Below are 23,126 nucleotides of genomic sequence, written 5' to 3' on the forward strand. Positions count from 1 at the left end.
AGCAATGGACAGACGGCTGGCCGGTACTGCAATCTGGGTAACAGTCAAAAGTTACATGATGCGGCCAACAAATTCCATGTTTGGGCACTATCAAAACAAGACATATCTTTTAAAAATGTATTAGGCCGTTGCAATCCAGCGGAGTGATTAGTGTCCAAATGGCTTGAATGTTCGAACTGTAATGGAGATTGTTTTTGGTTTAACTGTTGTTGGGTAATTCATGAGAGTACAGGATTTGCAATGTTTGACTTAACACGTGTTATTTTTCAATACAGAACTGTTTACATCCTTGAAAAGATAACGAAACGCCATGTGCTGTATTATAAGATTTGTTGTAGGAGGTCAATATAAATGACCAACAGGAACTGAGTTCTTGAGAACATTCGTTTAGACTATATTGATCGACCTTGAAGGTAATAAGCCAGTTTGCTTGTGTCAAAACGAGGCCAAACATGTCGGACGAGTTTGTTTTTTTGGACCTTCGAGATTGAAAATTAATTTAGAATCAGATGTGTTTATTTGGATAACTTAGGACATTTATGTTGTATGGTGAGTTATATAGTTACATAGTCCAATAGAATCACCATGTCAAAGGCTCAAAATAAGCAAAAAAGCAACAATAAAAAGAAAGAAAAAACTGGCGCCAAACCGAACAATGGACTTGAAGACGAAAGTGGATCGCAGCCATTGGCCACATTTTATGACGCTCATTGTAACAATGTAGACAATAGCCAAACTAACCAGACAACGAGTGGAATTTCCACGAATAAAACCCAAAATGAACGGCATCCACCGATGATGACACAGCGCCTTGTCACAGTCCCAACCCCCACCCACCAGACAAATAGTAGGATTTCTACAAATATAAGTCAGAAGGAACGACACCCACCGCCGATGATGCAGTACCCTGGTACCACCACAACCCCACACCCACCAGATCCCTGCCCCTGGACCACCCGCACCATTTTCATCAAATACGGCGTCAACTGTAAGCATGAATACACACCGAGACTACGATACTAGTGCGCTGGGTGCATGCGGCAACCGAACTCAGCGTGCTCAACATGACCAGTACAACACTCAATACAACACTCACCTGGGCACCAGAAGTCAGCCATTTTCCCCCGCACGCGACCAACCACCCCAGATGACGCCGCCAGGATTCGGTCCTCCCCATTTTGCTCCACCAACATACAAGCAATACCGGCAATACATCCATAGTCGGCCGCAGATGCCCGCACAGAATGACACAAACATGATCATCTCCCTAATCAACAATCTCGACAGTAAACTCCAGTCAATAAACATTGCTGTGTCGAAGCTTGATTCAATGCAGGCTGAAATAAAGCACGTAAAATCCTACGTTGCTTTTCTAAGGACAGACAATACGTCAATCCACTCCAAGATGAACGAGATGGAATCGCACTGCCAATACGTGAGTGATGTAGTGGACGACTTCCGGTTGCACAAAACTAATAGTTCCAAGGAAATAAATGATCTTAGGCTACATAACCAGAATATGCGCCATGAAATTGACATTCTTCAATCATCCAATGCTGTCCTGCAGGAAAATGTAACAGATCTTCGATCGCGCAATATGCGCGACAACTTAGTATTTGTTGGTATTCCCGAAAATTTGCAAATTCCAAGCGAAACCAATTCCAATACGAATTTTGCCACATGTGAACAAACATTGCGCAAGTTCTTAACCGAACACCTAGAAAACGACCCTACTATAAATCAAAACAGTGACATACATGTTGCCGATATTCAGTTTGCCAGAGAGGCCCCAACCCAACCGGCAAGACTAGAACAATAATCGCAAAATTTGAAAAATACAGTGACAGAGAAATTATCCGCAAGGCCGGAATTATGTTAAATCAGAAAAGGTCTGGCCACTATATCAACGAACACTTTCCCCCTGAAATGGACGAACGGCGCCGCAAGCTGATCCCTATTCTAAGACAGTTCAGAAATGACCCCTTTGTCAAAGCTAAATGTTATTTAGTCCGTGATCAGTTATAAGCAGGGAACAGAATCTATAACCTTGATACAGACCAGTTAGAATAATCTAGGCCTCGGACATCATCTCGAACAGCATAAGAACCACGACCGCCGCCACGCAAGAACAACTGGGCGCGTGATACTGACCGGCGGCCGCCGCAGCAAACACAAGTGCTAGACTTTCGAACACCAAACGGATTTGCGACTCTTGGTGACGAGCAACTTACCGATAACCCCCCGCGCAGAAGACCTATATACGAACGAACCCCACGATCCCCCCTTGACAACACGGAGTTAACACGCATTCGTGACGAAAACGAAACTCCCATCATTTCTCACAGTGAGGGCGGGCCTCAGGAAAATATTATGGATTTAACCCAGTCCGGTCCTGACGAGTCAGCCAACGGTCCTCGTGGACAAACACAATAGGACGTACAGGGAGAGCACTTGACCGTGAATAGTAACCTAAATGATACTATATACCATAGTGAAAATGTGTGTTTACAGCGTCATGGTCTCAAATTTATTTCATTGAATGTTTGCGGCTTAAAATCAAAACATATCGATCCGAAGTTTTGTAGTTTTATTGATAATAATGATATCATTGGCTTTCAGGAAACAAAAAGTGATAGCTTAGACATTTTAGAATTTAAGAATTTCAATTTACATTTCAAACATAGGAAAACTATTGCGTCTAGAAAATCAGGCGGTTTATGCTTAGCTGTCAAAAAACATTTAGATACTCTTGTTTCTGTAATTGATACAACCAGTAGATATATATTATGGTTTAAACTACATAGCAAATTAACAAAGTGTGATGATGTATTGTATGGCGTAGTCTACTTGCCGCCAGAGGGCTCTATTTATTATAACAACGATGCATTTATTGAAATTCAGAACGAAATTGACTCGTTATCTCATAGATTTTCAAATGTTTGTTTGTTTGGTGATTGGAACTCGAGGACAAAACAATTACAAGACTATGTTAGGCCAGACTATGATATTTTCGTGAAAATAATCTTATAGACGTTTATGACGAATTAATTTGTGACGAACATTTATTCTTTGAAGCTGGATTAAACTTGCAAAGAAATAATCGTGATAATATTACTAACAATCACGGCTATAAGCTGATAGACTTTTTGAATCAAAATAGATTATATATACTTAACGGCAGAGTGAAGGGAGATAACTATGGTAATGTTACATGTAAAGGTAGCAGCACAGTGGACTATTTCATGTGCTCGCCGTCTTTATTTCATAATGTTATAAGCTTAAACGTTTTAGATTTTTGTTCACTTCTTTCAGATGTTTATTGCCCTATCGAAGTTGTGTTTGATTTTGGAAGAGTTATTAATACGCATTTGAATGTAAATATCCCTAAACTAAGTGATAACATGACGATGCCAGTTTAAAAGTTAGGATCTAGGATTTTTGACCAAAATTATTTAGATGATCTGCATGAATATTTTCGAAATAGTACAGTTTTGCACGGTGTCAGTAGTAATACTCACCCATTAGATAATAATTTGGTCGCCTATCTGAAATTATTTGGACTTTTGTATGCAGATGACACTGTCATCATATCTGAATCAGCTGATGATCTTCAAAATGCTATTGACCTTTATGAACAATACTGTGACCTATGGAAACTCACTGTCGACACTTCTAAAACCAAAATTCTAGTTATTCAGAAAGGCAGAAGACGTAATTATCAATTTCTGTATAAAGGCAATCCATTGGACGTGGTTGATAGTTTTAAATATTTAGGATTAGTATTTAGCAACAGTAGCTCTTTTTATAAAGCTAAGGTTGAAATTTTATAAAGCTAAGGTTGAAATATCAAAGCAGGCACTTAAAGCTATGTACTGCCTTCTAAGCAAATGTAAGCATTTAGCCCTGCCGATTGATATGCAAATAGATCTGTTCAATAAAATGATCAAACCTATACTTCTATATGGTTGTGAATGCTGGGGATATGGCAATAATGAAATTTTAGAAAGAGTTCAACTTAAATTTTTGAAATATATTTTATGTGTTAAGTCAAGCACCGCATCTTGCATAGTATACGGTGAAACGGGCGTCACACCGTTATCAATTGACATAGAGACTAGAATGATTTCATATTGGACAAAACTTGTATCACCATTGTACCCAAAATTAGCAACAACTATGTATACGATAATGTTAAGTAATTATATTTGTGATGTAAACATACGTAGAAATACTTTTCTAGGGATTTCTTTTGTCAAAAATATATTCATAAAATGTGGTCTTAATAATATATGGGATTCACCTATATTTCCAAATCATAAATGGTTGACTTGCAATGTTAAACAGAAACTCACAGATTTGTTTTTAAATGAATGGTATAGCATTGTTAACACTTCCAGTAAATGCAACAACTATAAATTGTTTAATAACGAGTTCGGAATTGAGAACTATCTTAAAACTTCACCTTACAAATTGTTAAAGTTTATGATTAAATTTCGAACCAGAAACCATCGTCTTCCTATTGAGACAGGAAGCTGGATTGGACTTGATATGTCATCAAGGAAGTGTCCTTTGTGTCAAGCAAACAGTAGCATTGGAGACGAATATCACTGTCTACTTGAATGTAAAGTTTTAACCAATAGCAGATAGCGATTTATTGATAAAAAATACTATGTCAATCCGAATGTCATCAAATTTAAATCTCTAATGTGTATATGTAACACTAAAATGTCGAAATATAAAAAGATGTGTAAATTTGTGAAGGAAATAGTAAAACTGTTTTAAATGTTAATATATTTGTACTGTACAATAACACATGTATCCGATACTCTATAACTCTCGACATATTCATATAAAGCATTGTATAACATATGTCTCTCCCGTTTTATTTGCTTTGTACCTTTGTATATGGAATGTTAACTTTTTACAACAGCCTCGTTGTTATTATGTATTCCTTTTTCACATGCTCATGCTGTCATGTTACATGAACTGAGTTGTTTAGTAATAAACTTGAAAAAACTTGAAATGTGTCTTGTAACTAAACGCTCTTATAAAATGTAAAAAATTCATCATAAAATTATATTTTACCAACTGTAAGTAAATAATAAAACATAAAATAACTCTGCATACTACTTTCATTTCGCTTATTAGATTTTCCTTCAATATCTAAATGGTCAGCAGTATCCCTCTATTTCTAAATCGACAGCTTATTGGTCAGCGCTTTAGGAGGCTTTTAAAATCGCTAAGTATTCCATTGTTAACAACAAAAAAACATGTTCTTGTTTCCTATATTTTATTTCGGTAATCTTATATTTTATCAAAATCGGATACGAACGATATTCAATTGAGTAATATATTCACTGTGCATTACAGACAAAAGACTGTACACATGCAATCCAGAAAAAAACACATTAAGCATAAACATAAATATTGCTATTATAGTTGAAAAACACTTCCATAATATTATATATGTGTTTGTTTACTAATATTACTATACAGATTTTTCTTTTAGGATTTAAATGAAGTCACCCAAACAACGAAAACAATAACAAGTACTACTAAAATAAAGAAAGTGCGTTTAGTTGATGTATTGCAAGACTTATCACGAAACCTTACAAAACAGTAATGATCAGAACCAGCCTAATATACATGGATACATTATGCCACAAGTAAACATACATTCTAAGACAGGACAGGGAGGACAGATACATAATTTGTCAACAATGCGATTTATTCATTGCAGCGTGTACACATTGTTTATTACAACAATGGAAGTTGTCTCGATAAAAAACTTTATATTATTACTTATTATAATTATAACCAGGGAAAACTCTATTGTGTGGTTCAGAAATACTATAGTTGGGCATATACCATTTTTGTTGGTCGGACCAATTCTCAATGTTACTGGCGTGAGACCACAGTTATTTTTACTATATGTTTCATATAGACACTAACCTGGCTTTTGACTTTATACACATCCCAATTGAAAAACAAGGACATGGCATCTCTAGAACAATTCAAGACACAAAATATAATCACAAGAAAACACCATGTTGACCATTGACCCGACTGTCAAAATTGAGTTCAAATACAGAACCCTTCCGGCAAGGAGTCAATCGGCTATAAACAACTAATTTTAAGACTTCCACAAGCTATGATTTTTCCAATATTTACACTGAAAACTATCAATTTCTGCAATAGAGTGTCAAATTCAGTCAAGTTCTCTGCAAAAAGAACATTTTTTGCTTCTTTTTCATTCAATTTTAATAAAATATTGATACTTGAACACAAGCACTCTTTTTTCTGTATTAACATCCGGGTCAACGGGGGGCAGATAATTGTGGTCTTGAGCCTACTGCCGATTTCAACTCGTTTAATATCCGTTACTTATCTTTCCTTTGCTTCACAGACTACACAAATATGTATGTTTACTTCACATGTTTTTATCTGTTGCTACTCTTTGCGACTTTTGCTAGATTTAAATGGTACATTTCGTTTATATGTTTATACCTCTGACAACAACTAAAGAATGTTTTCGATATAACCATGTTTTAAGTGGAATTAAACATAGAACTTTTAGTTGTACAGTGAATATTTTCTTAAACAGAAACTGGTTTCAACTGTCTTTGTCGGTATACACTTGTTGTCGGTAAACCAGGTTAGTTTACGATACCAAACTAACAGAATGGAACAGATAATATTGTTTGCTGTCGATATAGACTAGTTTATTTGTATGTGCATATTTTTCACTTGCATTGAATGATTTAGATATTGGGAGTATAATATTGGCATGCATTTTAATGTGTGTTGAAAACTACACAGGCCACCGGGAAATCGATTTTAGCGGCAAAAACCGTAACTCAATAAAAAAATTCAGTGCTGTCTTATTCTTGTCAACACAATCATTATTTGTTATTCAAGTTACTGTTATCTTGCTTTCTACTTGCAACCCAGTTTGGACAATCTTTATTATATACGTTGCAAGCAAGATGTTCTTGATACTCGTCACTTCAGTGCTCTGAGTTCTTTGATTCAACTGTGCGTTACCATGTTATGAGGGATAAATAGCAGACAGCATGTTCAGGTGAATGCCTGTTTTCTACTTTAGTGACAATAAGGAGTTTTACTGAAATTGGGTATGCGTTTTTATGGGTTAAAGTAAATGTAAAGACGTTAATAAGATTGGTCATCATTGTAGCGTCTTTACCGCGCCAGGCTGCTCGGTAATCCTCCAGGCTACACAATACTTCATCAAGTGTGATGTTGTGTCAATATGTTAATTGAACACATATTTCATCCCGCAAATATCAAATATGTTAAATGTTGTGTTCTATATGGATTCATTGCGTTTAAAAACATTCAATTCGAATAATTCACGTTTCCAGACAGTCTGGCTGCCCAATTTACGCTGCCTTGGTGTCATGCTTCCATGCTGTCACGCTGATAGGTTGCCAATTTCACGACGCCAGGTTGCCTGCCAACTATACACTGCAAGGCTGTCGGGCTGCTAGCTTGCGTTGCCACGCTGCCAGGCTGCTGTTACGCTGCAGACTTCACGCTGCAAACCTTACGCGCTGCAGGCTGTTCGACTGCCAATGTGCACGCTGCAAGACTGTTCGACTGCCAATGTGCACGCTGCAAGACTGTTCGACTGTCAATGTGCACGCTGCAAGACTTTTCGACTGCCACTGTGCACGCTGCAAGACTGTTCGGCTGCCAATGTGCACGCTGAAGGACTGTTCGACTGCCACTTTGCACGCTGCAAGACTGTCAGACTGCCAATGTGCACGCTTGAAGACTGTTCGACTGCCAATGTGCACGCTGCAAGGATGTTCGACTGCCAATGTGCACGCTGCAAGACTGTTCGACTGCCAATGTGCACGCTGCAAGACTGTTCGACTGCCAATGTACACGCTGAAAGACTGTCAGACTGCCAATGTGCACGCTGCAAGACTGTTCGATTGCCAATGTGCACGCTGCAAGACTGTCAGACTGCCAATGTACACGCTGCAAGACTGTTCGACTGCCAATGTGCACGCTGCAAGACTGTCAGACTGCCAATGTGCACGCTGCAAGACTGTCAGACTGCCAATGTGCACGCTGCAAGACTGTTCGACTGTCAATGTGCACGCTGCAAGACTGTCAGACTGCGAATGTGCACGCTGCAAGACTGTTCGACTGCCAATGTGCACGCTGCAAGACTGTTCGACTGCCAATGTGCACGCTGCAAGACTGTTCGACTGCCAATGTGCACGCTGCAAGAATGTTCGACTGCCAATGTGCACGCTGCAAGACTGTCAGACTGCCAATGTGCACGCTGCAAGACTGTTCGACTGCCAATGTGCACGCTGCAAGACTGTTCGACTGCCAATGTGCACGCTGCAAGACTGTCAGACTGCCAATGTGCACGCTGCAAGCCTGTTCGACTGCCAATGTGCACGCTGCAAGACTGTCAGACTGCCAATGTGCACGCTGCAAGACTGTTCGACTGCCAATGTGCACGCTGCAAGACTGTTCGACTGCCAATGTGCACGCTGCAAGGCTGTTCGACTGCCAATGTGCACGCTACAAGACTGTCAGACTGCTGACTTTACGCTGCAAGGCTGCCAATTCACTGACATATTCAATTGTCTACGCTATGATTACTTGATCTTAAATTGTACCGTAAATTACACTAGTACTGTAAGCCAAAAATGTTGCCAAATAAAAGCACATTATCTTTAAACTCCGGCCGAAAACTAAAACGAAAGAATTCTTAAATGTATGTATATTGTTGGTTCGTGGTTACTGTTTGGAACTGATTCAATAACTATCAACCATTTTAAATACTTTTCAGGTAGTCTTGGCGCTGAAGTGTTTATATAGATGCCGTTAGCTGCCTGAAACAGGGGCATCACACCATGTCCAAGCGTTCCAAAGAACTGATGGTTCCGATACGATTTGTGGGGAATTTCAGCGGATAAGGTACTAAAACTGATTGAAAAAAACATATAAAAACTAAATTTTGTGCGATTATTAGCTAGTGGAGAATATCTCAATTCAGTTACCTCGTAACATTTATTATATCCCAGATCTTACCATTTTTGAGATCATTCAAGCAAACAAACAACAAATTGTCAACAATATCAACAAAATATAAACAAAAATAATCCAAAAATAAGAAACTAAACAAGATGGTCATATCTGAGGTCCTGTGTGTATTTAATGTATACTGACCGCATCTAAGCAATGTAACATGTACATGCCATAAATGCTAATAAAATAATGTTTGTACTAAAGGCTAAATGAGGTCGATGTCCATGCTGTACAGTTTCTCCGTCTCATTGGCAACGGCCTTGATGGGGCTTGTGTACAGGTTAAAATGTCTGGGGACCGGGCTGGCCCCGCCCACGGGGGACGACGTCAACTGAGGGCCGGATAGACTGACCGGCTCCTTTGCTGGCGAGGGTATTTCCGGCAACGTGACGTCATTCGCGGTGGTCCTTCCGGAGTTGAGATCATTTTCCGGTGTATTCAATAAAATAACATCTTCAGCCATTTTTGAGACCGTGCCTTCTCCGGGTTCTAGAGTCTTGAATAATGTATCTGAGTTTCCTGTCGCATCAATTTTTGATTTCAGTGTAGCGTCATTGACGCCATCTTTTACAGAGTGTTCTGAGCTGTAGCTTTGTTCGATGTCTGCGTCGTGGATCCTTGCAGTATTTGGGGTGTCGTAACCAAGTCTACTTTTCATATTTATTAACCTTTCAACTTCGGGTGTTATAATTACTGGTTTACTATTTGCAGGAATATTTACTCCTTTATGATCCTCCATGGGGTTGTCATGGACACTTGGTGTTGACCGCTCTTTGAAAAAAGTATCGGTTGACATATATGTTGATAGCCCCATTGTATGTGTTGGGGTCTGCAGTTTAATGATATTGAACTGACTTGAGCTCCGTGATGCGCCCGGAGGAGAGCGTCTGTCGTGTTCATGGGTCTCTACATTGGCGTGTGGTGTCGCTTGTGAGGCGTTTGTTATGTTTGCCATTATGCTTTGTGACGGTGACACACTCTGTCGGGACAGGTTTTGTCTGAAAACCGGGGGCGGGGGCGAAGAGGGAAGGTCCTCTGGTAACGGTCTTACCCGGATGTAGTCTTGTGGCGTATGCACTCCGGACTGACTCTTCATACTGCGGGATTTCTGAAATGACGGTACTTGCTCCTCCTCCATGATTGGACTGTGGGAAGGATTCAACATGCTGCTGCTTCTTTTAACACTGGTACTGGACCTGAAAGGTGAGAAGCTGATTCCACCTTTCTGTGCAGGGGATGGAGAGGGACCTAAAACATCCGGCGTTGGGGTCGCCATAGTGAGCTTGAAGTTGTTCGTCTTCGCTCCCGGGAACACGAGCAGGTTCGTCTTTGGCCGAAAGTCTTCCAGAATGGACGTCTCTCTGGGCCCAAGAACGGACCTTGGTGTCATCAATGCGTTCCCAGAGGTTGTGTGCTGCATCGCTTCTATTATCAGATCAGCTGCAAATATTTCACAGAAAGATCAATAGTCTTCGTTAAACCAAACATTCATATTCTTACACGTATGCATAGTTTGTGTTAATTTGATAAATAGTCTTACATTATCAATATATTGTATGTCATAATCGTTCTGCCCAATTAAATCGATGCTTACGTTCTGGTGTTGGCGGCGGTGTCGGGTCCTTTATAGGTTCAGGAGTTACAGAACGGGGTGTGTTTCGACAGCACTTGAAAATGATAAACACAGCGACCACCACAAGTATAAGAAATATCGCTAGACCACCTGTAAATAGAACCAATATAAATCTACGACTAGTTATAAGTTATCAAACTGTGTTTCACAAAATGGATAACAATTACACGTGTTATAGTTAGTACCAAGCTAATAAATAAGATTGACCGAAGGTACTTTTTGTTTACATCATCCGTTTTTAGGGACATCGGATAGTATGACCTACAGCGAACACATATTTGATATATACAATAATTGTTGTCTTATAAAAACATATCCTTACCAAGGATTGCTGCAATAAGGACCAGGGTGTTGTCATTTGGCTTTTCTGTTGTTGGCGGTTGAGGTGTGGTGGTGGTAATGGTGGTGGTCGTCGTTGTCGGTGTCGTTGTTGAAGTGGACGATGACGTAGATGAACTAGTCGATGAAGTCGTTGACGAAGTAGTAGAAGACGTTGTTGATGACGTGCTTGTGCTTGACGTTGTCGACGTTGTACTGGATGTTGTTGACGAAGTTGTGGAGCTTGTTGTCGTGGGTGTTGTCGTTGTTGTTGATGTAGTTGTCGTTGTTGGAGTAGTGGTTGAAGTTGTTGATGACGTCGTCGATGACGTTGTTGATGACGTAGTGGATGATGTTGTAGAGGAAGTGGTGGAGGATGTGGAAGAAGTAGTAGAACTTGTTGTGGTACTTGTGCTGGTGGTTGTAGGGTCTGAAATTACAAATGCATTATATCACAGAAAATATGTTTTTTTATCAAATGTTTTAGTAATAATCTGAAACAATTCATTAAACAGTCTAATTGATAATAAAAGACAATACATAAACTTATTTGGAGTTACAACTTACCACAGGCAGCTGCAATTGCAAAGCAAAACAGATTAGAACATTTTCAAATAATTAAGTCCTTTCATCATATAAAAATATATCAAACTATAACCAAATCCAATGCAATCTGAATGATGATGGTTTACTAAATGTACCCACATGTCTCGTATGGTGTTAGGACTATGATAAGGCCCTGTGAGCTCTCCACGAATGTTGAAGTTTGATTCTCCGTGCAACTTCCGGGAGACTGAGACACCTCCACCGTCCCCGACTCCGTCTGCCGGGCGAGCTACAGGGATAGGATATAGAATGTTGTTATTTCGTCTACATAGATTGCTGTACACCAAATATATTCGTGGCTTCCATGTCATGACTACTATGATTTGAAAGGATTTTGGAAAGCTTTAAAGAGTCTCGGGCTACTGCCCTTTGACAATCTACATGTAAACCCTATACAGACCTTAAACTCCCATTACATTTTAGTAACGTAAGCTTATTTTTGAAAATGTATATCCATATGACTTTTCTTAACCTTCTTTACATTTTTTAAACTCCCAGAAATGCATTTATCGCAAGTATGAAATGCAACAAATCTGAAAGTCACTTTAAGTATAATCTAAATTTAGATAACGAACACCTGATCCGCTAGACCATCAGGATTTCCTGATACCAAGCGATATTTTGACATCTTAACCATACATTGATAAAGTCACGTGATAATGTAAATCAACCAATTGCGCAACAACAAATCTGTTCATTATATGAAAATAGTAGTCTTCAAAAACGCTATTTGAGCAAACATCAACATTTGCAGAAGGGTTCAAGCTTCTGGTATACATGTTTAAATACGCCTTATGATTTACCACACGTTTTTGTCATACACATTAAAAGTGCTTTTTTACAAAAACATCAGCGAGTACCAATCTGCGATTGTTCCCTAAACAACGTTGCTAACTTTTTATTAAAAAAAAACTTGCATCACATTTATTTTAGAAACAGGAGCTTTATTTCTTTATGTGAAATTTCATTCGAAAATGTTCTGTATTTCTCTATAATATAGAGAAATACAGAACATTTTCGAATGAAATTTTTAAACAGTCCTCAAGTCTATTCCGGCAACTGCTCATGTACTGTTTGCTAAGCGCTATGCTCCACCCACTTACCTACCTCAATAGCATATAGTGAGTCAGTTATATGCTCACTCTTATTTTTTTCCTCTAATTATTTAATCTTAAGTAGCACTGAGGCTTTAACATTGTTTTGTTTTGTTTTTAAATTCGGGGTTAATATCGCATATAAGTAATAGTTTGATATCATTAAGTTGAATCTTAATGATTAATAGTGGGCGGAGTGAGCGTAGAGAAAGAACCCTTCTTAATCATTTTTAAAATTACTTCAACATTCAAGTCGTCTAACTGACTTAAAATTCGACCTTATTGGCTAATGCATTATCAACGCAAAACCTAACGCAGGAAATGTGTATCGGATGAGTGGCAGTAGGCGGACCTTTAAACACCCGCGAAAGTTGACATCTGTAATGATTAAGCCTTGTACTTTTTGATATGCAAGTTCATTGGCTGAAAATGCAGGTTGTATTCTAAATGATATTAAAACCTGTCATAATGAAGAAAAAACACAAATGTAAGCCAAACTGTGAATAATCTTGAAAATGATGATCAAATATTTTCAACCGGTCCTCTCTGGTTATGGGCCTTTTTGACCCCACACCGAATTCCAAGCACAAGGCTGTTAAGTTCCGCTGTGGATTTGTCTTGGGCTCCCTTCGAGCAGAAAAAAAAATGTCTCAGAAGTTCGGATTTTAAGTCTATTTGCCATCCGATATAAAGGATATTTCTCCGGAGGAGAGGGGGGGAGTTCGCAGATAAGATATACTGCTATTTTTATTTTATTTATTTTTCTAAACACCCTTTTGCATGTTTGATTGCCGATGATGGGGCTGCCTTTCCTGCGCCGGCTAGTGAAGAAATAGTTCTACAATATTTTGTTTCAAAGTGAATTATTTACTCGTGTTCCAGTTTAAATATTTTATATACATTTATGCATAACCTTTGTATGGAAGCGTCCAGGTGCCAAAGTGAAAAATATTTTCCAGTATACTATTAGGAGATACTAACTCATAATTATGACTTACTAAGTCCTAATTATGAGATACTATCTCGTAATTAGGAGATACTATCTCCTAATTACGACTTACTAAGTCATAATTAGGCGATACTAACTCATAATTATGACTTACTAAGTCCTAATTACGAATAATATCTCATAATTAGGAGATACTATCTCCTAATTACGACTTATTAACTAATAATTATAACTTACTAAGTCCTAATTATGAGATACTATCTCGTAATTAGGAGATACTATCTCCTAATTACGACTTACTAAGTCATAATTAGGCGATACTAACTCATAATTATGACTTACTAAGTCCTAATTACGAATAATATCTCATAATTAGGAGATACTATCTCCTAATTACGACTTATTAACTAATAATTATAACTTACTAAGTCCTAATTACGAGATACTATCTCATAATTAGGAGATACTATCTCCTAATTACGACTTATTAAGTCCTAATTAGGAGATACTAACTCATAATTATGACTTACTAACTCCTAATTACGAGATACTATCTCATAATTAGGAGATACTATCTCCTAATTACGACTTACTAAGTCCTAATTAGGAGATACTAACTCATAATTATGACTTACTAAGTCCTTATTACGAGATACTATCTCATAATTAGGAGATACTATCTCCTAATTACGACTTACTAAGTCATAATTAGGCGATACTATCTTCTAATTACGACTTACTAAGTCATAATTAGGCGATACTAACTCATAATTATGACTTACTAAATCCTAATTACGAGATACTGTCTCATAATTAGGAGATACTAACTCATAATTATGACAAAAACGATGGTGATGACGTTGATGATGATGATGATGATGATGATGATGATGGTGGTGGTGGTGGTGGTGGAGGTGGTGGTGGTGGTGATGATGATGATGATGATGATGATGATGATGATGATGATGATGATGATGATGATGATGATGATGATGATGATGATGATGATGATGATGATGATGATGATGATGATGATGATGATGATGATGATGATGGTGATGATGAAGATGGTGGTTGTGGGGATGATTGTGGAGATCATAATGGTGGTAGTGGTTATGATTGTGGTGATGATGATGTTGGTTGTGATGATGTTGTTGATAATGGTGATGATTAAAATTAGGGCTTTGCATATTACTGTCATTTTTAAGAAAATATTGGACAAGTTGGCAGCCAAGTTGAGCCAAAATGGCAGTAAAAAAACCCTTGGAGTGTTCAAATGACTAGTGCATAGAAACACAATCAATGAAAGAAAGAAGTCCATGATGACCCTATTATTAGTTTGAAATGACGTTGAAAGTATGTACGTGAAGTTAGCGGCCTAGCGGCCCACCGGCTCAACGGCGTGAAGTGAGCGTCCTCGCGTCCTAGCGGCCTAGCGGCGTGAAGTAAGCGGCCTGGCGGCCCAAAATGCTATCCTATTTTCTTAAAAAACAAAGAAATATTAACTGAGTTTTAAGCACCCACTATCACTCTGAGGCGATTATCAACATTTAAAAAAAAATCGAACAAGCAGTCAGCTTTTCAAAGCATGTGAACATGCCTCTCCTTCTATTTTTTTATATGTATATTCTGTTTTTATGCCCAAATTATCACTCTTAAGCAATTATAAACTTTTTTTTTTAAAAAGTCAATCAAGCACTTAAGCGGCCTAGCGGCATGAAGTTAGCGGCCTGGCGGCCTAGCAGCCTAAAATGGTTTCCTATTTCAAAGTATGTATACATGCGTTTTCTTCCAAAACTGTAATAATCGCGAGTTAGTATCTCGTAATTAGCACTTAGTAAGTCCTAATTATGAGTTAGTATCTCCTAATTAGGAGATAGTAAGTCCTAATTATGAGTTAGTATCTCCTAATTAGCAGTTTGTAAGTCATAATTATGAGTTAGTATCTCCTAATTATGAGATAGTATCTCGTAATTAGGACTTAGTAAGTCATAATTATGAGTTAGTATCTCGTAATTAGGACTTAATAAGTCGTAATTAGGAGATAATATCTTCTAATTATGAGATAGTATCTCGTAATTAGGACTTAGTAAATCATAATTATGAGTTAATAAGTCGTAATTAGGAGATAGTATCTCCTAATTATGAGATAGTATCTCGTAATTAGGACTTAGTAAGTCATAATTATGAGTGAGTATCTCCTAATTATGACTTAGTAAGTCGTAATTAGGAGATAGTATCTCCTAATTATGGATCGATATGACAAAATTACACTGGTCGCCACAGTTGTCATGGTCGCCAGCACAAGACAAACTAGCACCACAAGCTAAAAAGGTTATTTTTGCTATTGCTATTTAACGTTACCATAAACCTTTTGGTTATTTTCCAACAAAAGAACTGTTTAAAATGTTTGACACTATGATTAAACCTATTCTTTGTTTTGGGTCCCAGATTTGGTGCTATACTTTCTGTCCTAAGATTAAATATGTACAAAACGTTTTATGTAGGAAGCATATTGGTGAAAATAAAAGCACTAAAACATGTATGATTCTTGGTGAATGTGGAAGATTGCCTATATGTGTAAATTATTTTTTTAATTGTCTTACATATTTTTGCAAATTATTACAACTTTCTAATAATAGAAACCCTAAACAATGTTACTTAATGCTCAAGTCGTTGGATGAAGTTGGACGTACTTGCTGGGCAACTTATATTAAGAATATGCTTTTTATGTATGGCTTCGGTTATATCTGGATTTCTCAAGATGTGGCGATATAAATTTATTTATCAGTGTTTTTAAACGGAGAATTATTGATTGTTTTAACCAAAACTGGCACGCATCTATTAACAGTTCCAGTCGGTGTTTTCATTATAAAGATTACAAAATTTTGCTTAATGTGGAACGTTATTTATCTTTAGACATACCTTACAAACACAAACTAGCTTTTAGAAAATTCAGATGTTCAAATCTTAAATTGTCAATTGAAACTGGTAGGCATAATAATATCCCAAGAGAAGAACGCGTTTGTCGGTTTTGTGTAGATAATATTAACATTTTTTGTTTTAGACTGTGAATACCATGCATTCTTTATAGGTTGTAAATATAATGATATACGAATGCAATATTTATTTAAGAATATTATATTTAGGAAAACTAACTTATTATGTATACCATCTCCTTTTGAACATTAATAGTTAAGATTAAGGGGAAGTAGTCATGATTTTTATTTAATTGACTTGACTTGACTTGACTTACTGAATAAAATATTTGAAAAGTCAATTGTATAAACAACCAAGGAAGTTACAAAAGTGAGGTACTCAGTCTTGTACAAAGGAAATAAACTACACTTGAGTTAAAAAGTCGTTCTTAAAGCTGATAATTTCACCTTGTGTGCAGTGAAAGATTGATAGTTTCGCTATTGTAATAACACTGATAAAACTCCATATGTTACCGAAAAGTATAAAATGATAATTAATTGTTTATTTAAGTTGTATCTTTGAACTGTTTTTTCTAACGTTCAACTATATTTCACTATAGGTTCATCTTAATACCGAAATAAATGTCACAACTATTCCGTATATTAATAAAAGTGCTGAAAGCGTTGAAAGGCTGTAGGCGCGACGAGCATGATTTTAATTATTTTACAATTCTGTTCACACGTAATAAAAAAAGAATCGAAAGATCTTTTGAGTGGCCCCAAACTGTGACCGATAACTTGACTGTCATAACCTAGTTTCATAATAATAACCGATAAATCTATAATGGACTAGGATATATGGACATTGCTTTCATCTCGCAAGTTTATTACTATTGTAAAGTTAATTAAATGAAACACGATATTAGCTGTGGACTTTCAACTCATTGTAGTAGTTTATGTAAGGCAGGGTCTTTTAGTCAACGCATTTCCATTTTCTGCAATATTATCTATTATCATTTATTCCCCTCGGATCCTTACCAAGATTTATTTTAAGATTCTTTGGCTTTGCTTTCAAATTCACATTAACGTTTCGATTTTATAAAACAAATTTTATATTAAATAAAGTGGTGTTTTGATTCGCACTATTTTAAACAGCATAACACCAAACGTCCCATTTTGTTACCCCGGCGCATTTATTATTTCAACATTCAAGTCAAAAAGTAGATCTGACGATAACTTATTTCGATTTGCGGTACTAAAGTCTAAAGTCTTATAACAATGCATGGTGTCCAATCAACTTACAAAGCACGTGAATTGTTGTGTTGAAAGGGAAGGACTGTCTTCGTTGTAAACGGTGACGAGCAAGGAGTCGCCGTACGGCACCGTCACCATACACCGCACACTCCCCCCGACTGCAACTCAACAACCAAACCATTGTAAGAATTTAGTTATACCGACAGTAGTTATCACGTGTATGCAAGAATGCCAATGTATTTGCATTAAAAATATAATTTATTTTAGATATTTTATGAACTATGATATTTTGACAAAGGAAAAAAGAACTCGCTACAAAACAAATTGCCACAATAAAGACTTAGCCCGAGTACTTGAGTATGCGATATGCGTGGCACAGAGCGTGTAGTTGAATGTCATGGTGGTGGTGTCTTGGCAGGACTCCCAATGCTCCGTGCCCTGGTCGCATGCACCGTCCACACTGTAATGGAAGTCGTCCAGAAGCATCCCAGGACACTCCTGCACTGCCGCCAACTCCTGACCTGCATGATGTAACCAGAGAACACTGATCTTATACCATCATTTGTGAAATTAAAACACCTTAATTTACTTTACTACTGATTCAATGCCTCATTGGTAAACATATTAATGTCGTATCAATTGGCATCAGGCGTCCTGTGTGTAAAAAAAGCAACCTGTCTTTCTAAATATATTAAACAGTTGATTGCCCTACATACAGGCTAACCACACTTACTGTCCTCCACGAGAAGGTGGTACTCGGGGACGGTGGGGCTACTGGGGCACAGGCGGCTCTCTACGTCTGCGTCCGTAATGTCCGTGATCGTCTTGTTGTCTCGGAGCACGATCCGCTCATCCGCCACACGAGACTCCTTCCCTACAATGAAACACCAGTCGATGTATGTCGTACGTGTGAGAAAGATGTAAGTATAACACAGTCACGTTTGTTTTACAAAAACTTTTAACATCAAAACATTCATATAATTACGAGGCTGTTACCCCCCTCCCCTCGACCCCCTCCCCTTGAGGTTCTGTGACTGAATTATATTATCATGATATATTTTTACGACTGCCAAGAGTGTATGCATGATTCCTAAAGAAGAAGATATATACAGACTTGGTACACTCATAGTTTGTGACTGCCGCGTGGTTCCCGCACAGTTCCAGTACCTGTTTGCGCGTAGTAGTAGAAGGAGTGGTCTGTTATCTGGGTCAGCTTCCAGCATTGGAATGGCTGATAGTACACGTTGAAAATCTTCACAACCGTTGAAGCCCTGTCACAAAATTGAAAATAGTATGCTTGGTTGAGTTTTAACTAAAAGGATTTTACCAAATGTAAGTAGAAAGCAGTCATAAAGTCGTTATTATTTCCACTTTCAAAGCATAAGCACAAATATGCTTTTAAGCGAATGCGTATTTGCCTACTTCATGATGAGGATGTCGTTGTCGTTGTAGTAGAAGCAGCTCCAGGTATTCAAGGGAAACGTGCCTTGCACGATGTAGGTGAGGCCCGTCATGGTCTTCGTATCGAAGTTCAGATCGCCCTTGTCGCTGTCCAGCCACACGCTGTCCTGTAGGGTAGCCGGCCAGTTACACTGACCAACACCACCTTTCAAATTGTATAATCAAATATGTTATAAGAATGTGCTTGCTATCTCGGGTAAACAACTTGATTCAAAATCACCGAAATTGTATTTGGAGATTTGTCAAAAACTAACTGTTAAAGAAACAGAAACAAATGGTCCTATACAGTATAAACACATCTTATTAAAATAATATCCTCAAAATACGCTTTAGAAAGAGTGTGTAGTCAAAATTCATCATGATATAGACATTTTCCCCATTGTCTGCAACTTCACTGTGATATTGTGATTACAGACTAGGAATCGCGTGAAATTAGACCAACAAATAATAGTCTTTGCCAAAGTTTCTGCTAGTTTACTTAAGTATGTAGTGATTACGGGCATGAAAGGGTGGTTGGTCAGACTTCATCATCATATAGCTTGTGTTCCCGTTGTCTGAAACCACTCTATTTCATGGCGATAACAGCCTAGAAAGCACATAAAGTCAGACTTTATCGCGATACAGACATTGATATAGACATTGTTTCCATTGTCTGCTACTCCTATATTATATATTGATCACAAACTATGGAGATAGCGTAGTAAAGCTTCTTTATAAAATAGACATTGCTACCATTGTGTGACACCTCTCTGTACTATAGCGATTACGGGCTAGAAAGAGCGTTAAGTCAGACTTAATCACAATATAACACTGTTTCCATTGTCTGAAACCTCTCTATATATAATGGTGAGTACGGACTAGGAAGAGCGTTTAGTTAGACTTCATCATAATATAGCACTGTTTCCATTGGCTGACACCTCTCTTTATTATAGTGATTACGGGCCAGGAAGAGCGTTAAGTCAGACTTTATCATAATATAACACTGTTTTCATTGTCTGGCATCTCTCTATATTATAGTGTAATTACAGACTATGAAGAGCGTTTAGTCAGACCTCATCACAATATAGCACTGTTTCCATTGTCTGAAACCTCTCTATATATAATGGTGAGTACGGACTAGGAAGAGCGTTTAGTCAGACTTCATCATAATATAGCACTGTTTCCATTGTCTGACACCTCTCTATATTATAGTGATTACGGGCCAGGAAGAGCGTTAAGTCAGACTTCATCATAATATCACACTGTTTCCATTGTCTGACACCTCTCTATATTATAGTGATTACGGGCCAGGAAGAGCGTTTAGTCAGACTTCATCATAATATCACACTGTTTCCATTGTCTGACACCTCTCTATATTATAGTGATTACGGGCCAGGAAGAGCGTTAAGTCAGACTTCATCATAATATCACACTGTTTCCATTGTCTGACACCTCTCTATATTATAGTGATTACGGACTAGGAAGAGCTTTTTGTCAGACTTCATCACAATAGACCAATGTTTCAATTGTCTGACACCTCTTTATGTATGATAGTGGTTACGGACTAGGAAGAGCGTTTTGTCAGACTTCATTATGAAATAACACTGTTTCCATTGTCTGACTACTCTCTATATTATAATGGTGGTTACGGACTAGGAAGAGCTTTTTGTCAGACTTCATCATAATATAACACTGTTTCCATTGTCTGACACCTCTCTATATTATAGTGATTACGGGCTAGGAAAAGCGTTACGTCAGACTCCATCATAATATAACACTGTTTCCATTGTCTGAAACCTCTCTATATATAATGGTGAGCACGGACTAGAAAGAGTGTTCAGTCAGAATTCATCATAATAAAGCACTGTTTCCATTGTCTGAAACCTCTCTGTATATAATGGTGGTTAGGACTAGGAAGAGCGTTCAGTCAGACTTCATCACAATAGACCACTGTTTCCATTGTCTGACACCTCTCTTTATCATAGTGGTTACGGACTAGGAAGAGCGTTCAGTCAGACTTCATTATAATATAACACTGTTTCCATTATCTGACACCTCTCTATATTATAGTGAGTACGGACTAGGAAGAGCGTTTAGTCAGACAACATCATAATATAATGCTGTTTCCATTTTCTGACACCTCTCTCTATATAATAGTGATTACGGGATAGGAAGAGCGTTTAGTCAGACTTCATCATAATATAACACTGTTTCCATTGTCTGACACCTCTCTTAATTATAGTGATTACGGACTAGGAAGAGCGTTCAGTCAGAATTCATCATAATATAACACTGTTTTCATTGTCTGGCATCTCTCTATATTATAGTGGTTACGGACTAGGAAGAGAATTCAGTCAGACTTCAACATTATATAACACTGTTTCCATTGTCTGACACCTCTCTAAATTATAGTGATTACGGACTAGGAAGAGCGTTCAGTAAGAATTCATCATTATAAAGCACTGTTTTCATTTTTTGACACCTCTCTTTATTATAGTGATTACTGGCCAGGTAAAGCGTTTAATCAGACTTCATCATAATATCACACTGTTTCCATTGTCTGACACCTCTCTATATTATAGTGATTACGGACTAGGAAGAGCGTTCAGTCAGAATTCATCATAATATAACACTGTTTTCATTGTCTGACACCTCTCTATATTATAGTGATTACGGACTAGGAAGAGCGTTCAGTCAGAATTCATCATAATATAACACTGTTTTCATTATCTGACACCTCTCTATATTATAGTGAGTACGGACTAGGAAGAGCGTTTAGTCAGACAACATCATAATATAATGCTGTTTCCATTTTCTGACACCTCTCTCTATATAATAGTGATTACGGGATAGGAAGAGCGTTTAGTCAGACTTCATCATAATATAACACTGTTTCCATTGTCTGACACCTCTCTTAATTATAGTGATTACGGACTAGGAAGAGCGTTCAGTCAGAATTCATCATAATATAACACTGTTTTCATTGTCTGGCATCTCTCTATATTATAGTGGTTACGGACTAGGAAGAGAATTCAGTCAGACTTCAACATTATATAACACTGTTTCCATTGTCTGACACCTCTCTAAATTATAGTGATTACGGACTAGGAAGAGCGTTCAGTAAGAATTCATCATTATAAAGCACTGTTTTCATTTTTTGACACCTCTCTTTATTATAGTGATTACTGGCCAGGTAAAGCGTTTAATCAGACTTCATCATAATATCACACTGTTTCCATTGTCTGACACCTCTCTATATTATAGTGATTACGGACTAGAAAGAGCGTTTAGTCAGACTTCATCATAATATAGCACTGTTTCCATTGTCTGACACCTCTCTATATATGATAGTGGTTACTGACTAGGAAGAGCTTTTAGACAAACGTCATCATATAAAGTGTTTATATCGTCTTCTATTTCTGTACAATAAACATACTAGAAAGATAGTTGAATTTACGAAAAATCGGATTTAACAAGTTTAGAATGTTGTACATGTTTCAAGGAAGTATCTGATAAGAGTGTTGTTCATTATTTAAGTTAACAAGTTACAAGGCTGACCACCCACCTGCCCCTGCCACGAAGACCAGGAGGACCAAACCGGGAACCAGCGTCATCATCCGTACTAACTCACATAATTATGAACCCGGTTTAACCGTCTCTTTATCTTGTTCCATTCTCATACACTATATCGTTAGTAATTCCATGTAAAAATGTAATCGTTTGTTATAAAAGAAACCTGTTCCGCCTCGTCTACATTGAATTAACAAAAATGAAATTGGTTTCAATAAAATGAATGGGTAACACAAATTGGGCATTAAACTGTTGGCTACTTTTATTGTCAG

At 37.6% G+C, this 23,126-nt stretch overlaps 1 protein-coding gene across 1 annotated transcript; it reads right to left on the reverse strand.

The window, feature by feature from the left end:
* Positions 1 to 9,031: 9,031 nt before the first annotated feature.
* On the reverse strand, positions 9,032 to 23,053 carry LOC128226346 (uncharacterized). The gene is made up of 10 exons (XM_052936227.1): positions 22,850 to 23,053; positions 19,267 to 19,450; positions 19,012 to 19,115; positions 18,578 to 18,718; positions 18,198 to 18,365; positions 17,893 to 18,002; positions 11,729 to 11,858; positions 11,028 to 11,453; positions 10,667 to 10,795; positions 9,032 to 10,512 (listed from the first exon to the last, which is right to left on the reverse strand). The coding sequence occupies exons 1-10, from the start codon at positions 22,899 to 22,901 to the stop codon at positions 9,278 to 9,280; spliced, it is 2,679 nt and encodes an 892-aa protein (XP_052792187.1). The 5' UTR covers positions 22,902 to 23,053; the 3' UTR covers positions 9,032 to 9,277.
* Positions 23,054 to 23,126: the final 73 nt, after the last annotated feature.

The sequence above is a fragment of the Mya arenaria genome, chromosome 3 (assembly GCF_026914265.1).
Source record: "Mya arenaria isolate MELC-2E11 chromosome 3, ASM2691426v1".
NCBI classification, from domain to species: Eukaryota; Metazoa; Mollusca; class Bivalvia; order Myida; family Myidae; genus Mya; species Mya arenaria.

What these genes read in the sequence shown, in the direction of transcription:
- LOC128226346 (XM_052936227.1), bottom strand. Translation starts at nt 22,901, where the DNA reads ATGATGACGCTGGTTCCCGGTTTGGTCCTCCTGGTCTTCGTGGCAGGG. An exon ending in CACGCATATCGCATACTCAA is followed by an intron (nt 18,003 to 18,197) that starts GTACTCGGGCTA and finishes GTTGAGTTGCAG; the next exon opens with TCGGGGGGAGTGTGCGGTGT. An exon ending in ACCGCCGCCAACACCAGAAC is followed by an intron (nt 10,513 to 10,666) that starts GTAAGCATCGAT and finishes AAATATTTGCAG; the next exon opens with CTGATCTGATAATAGAAGCG.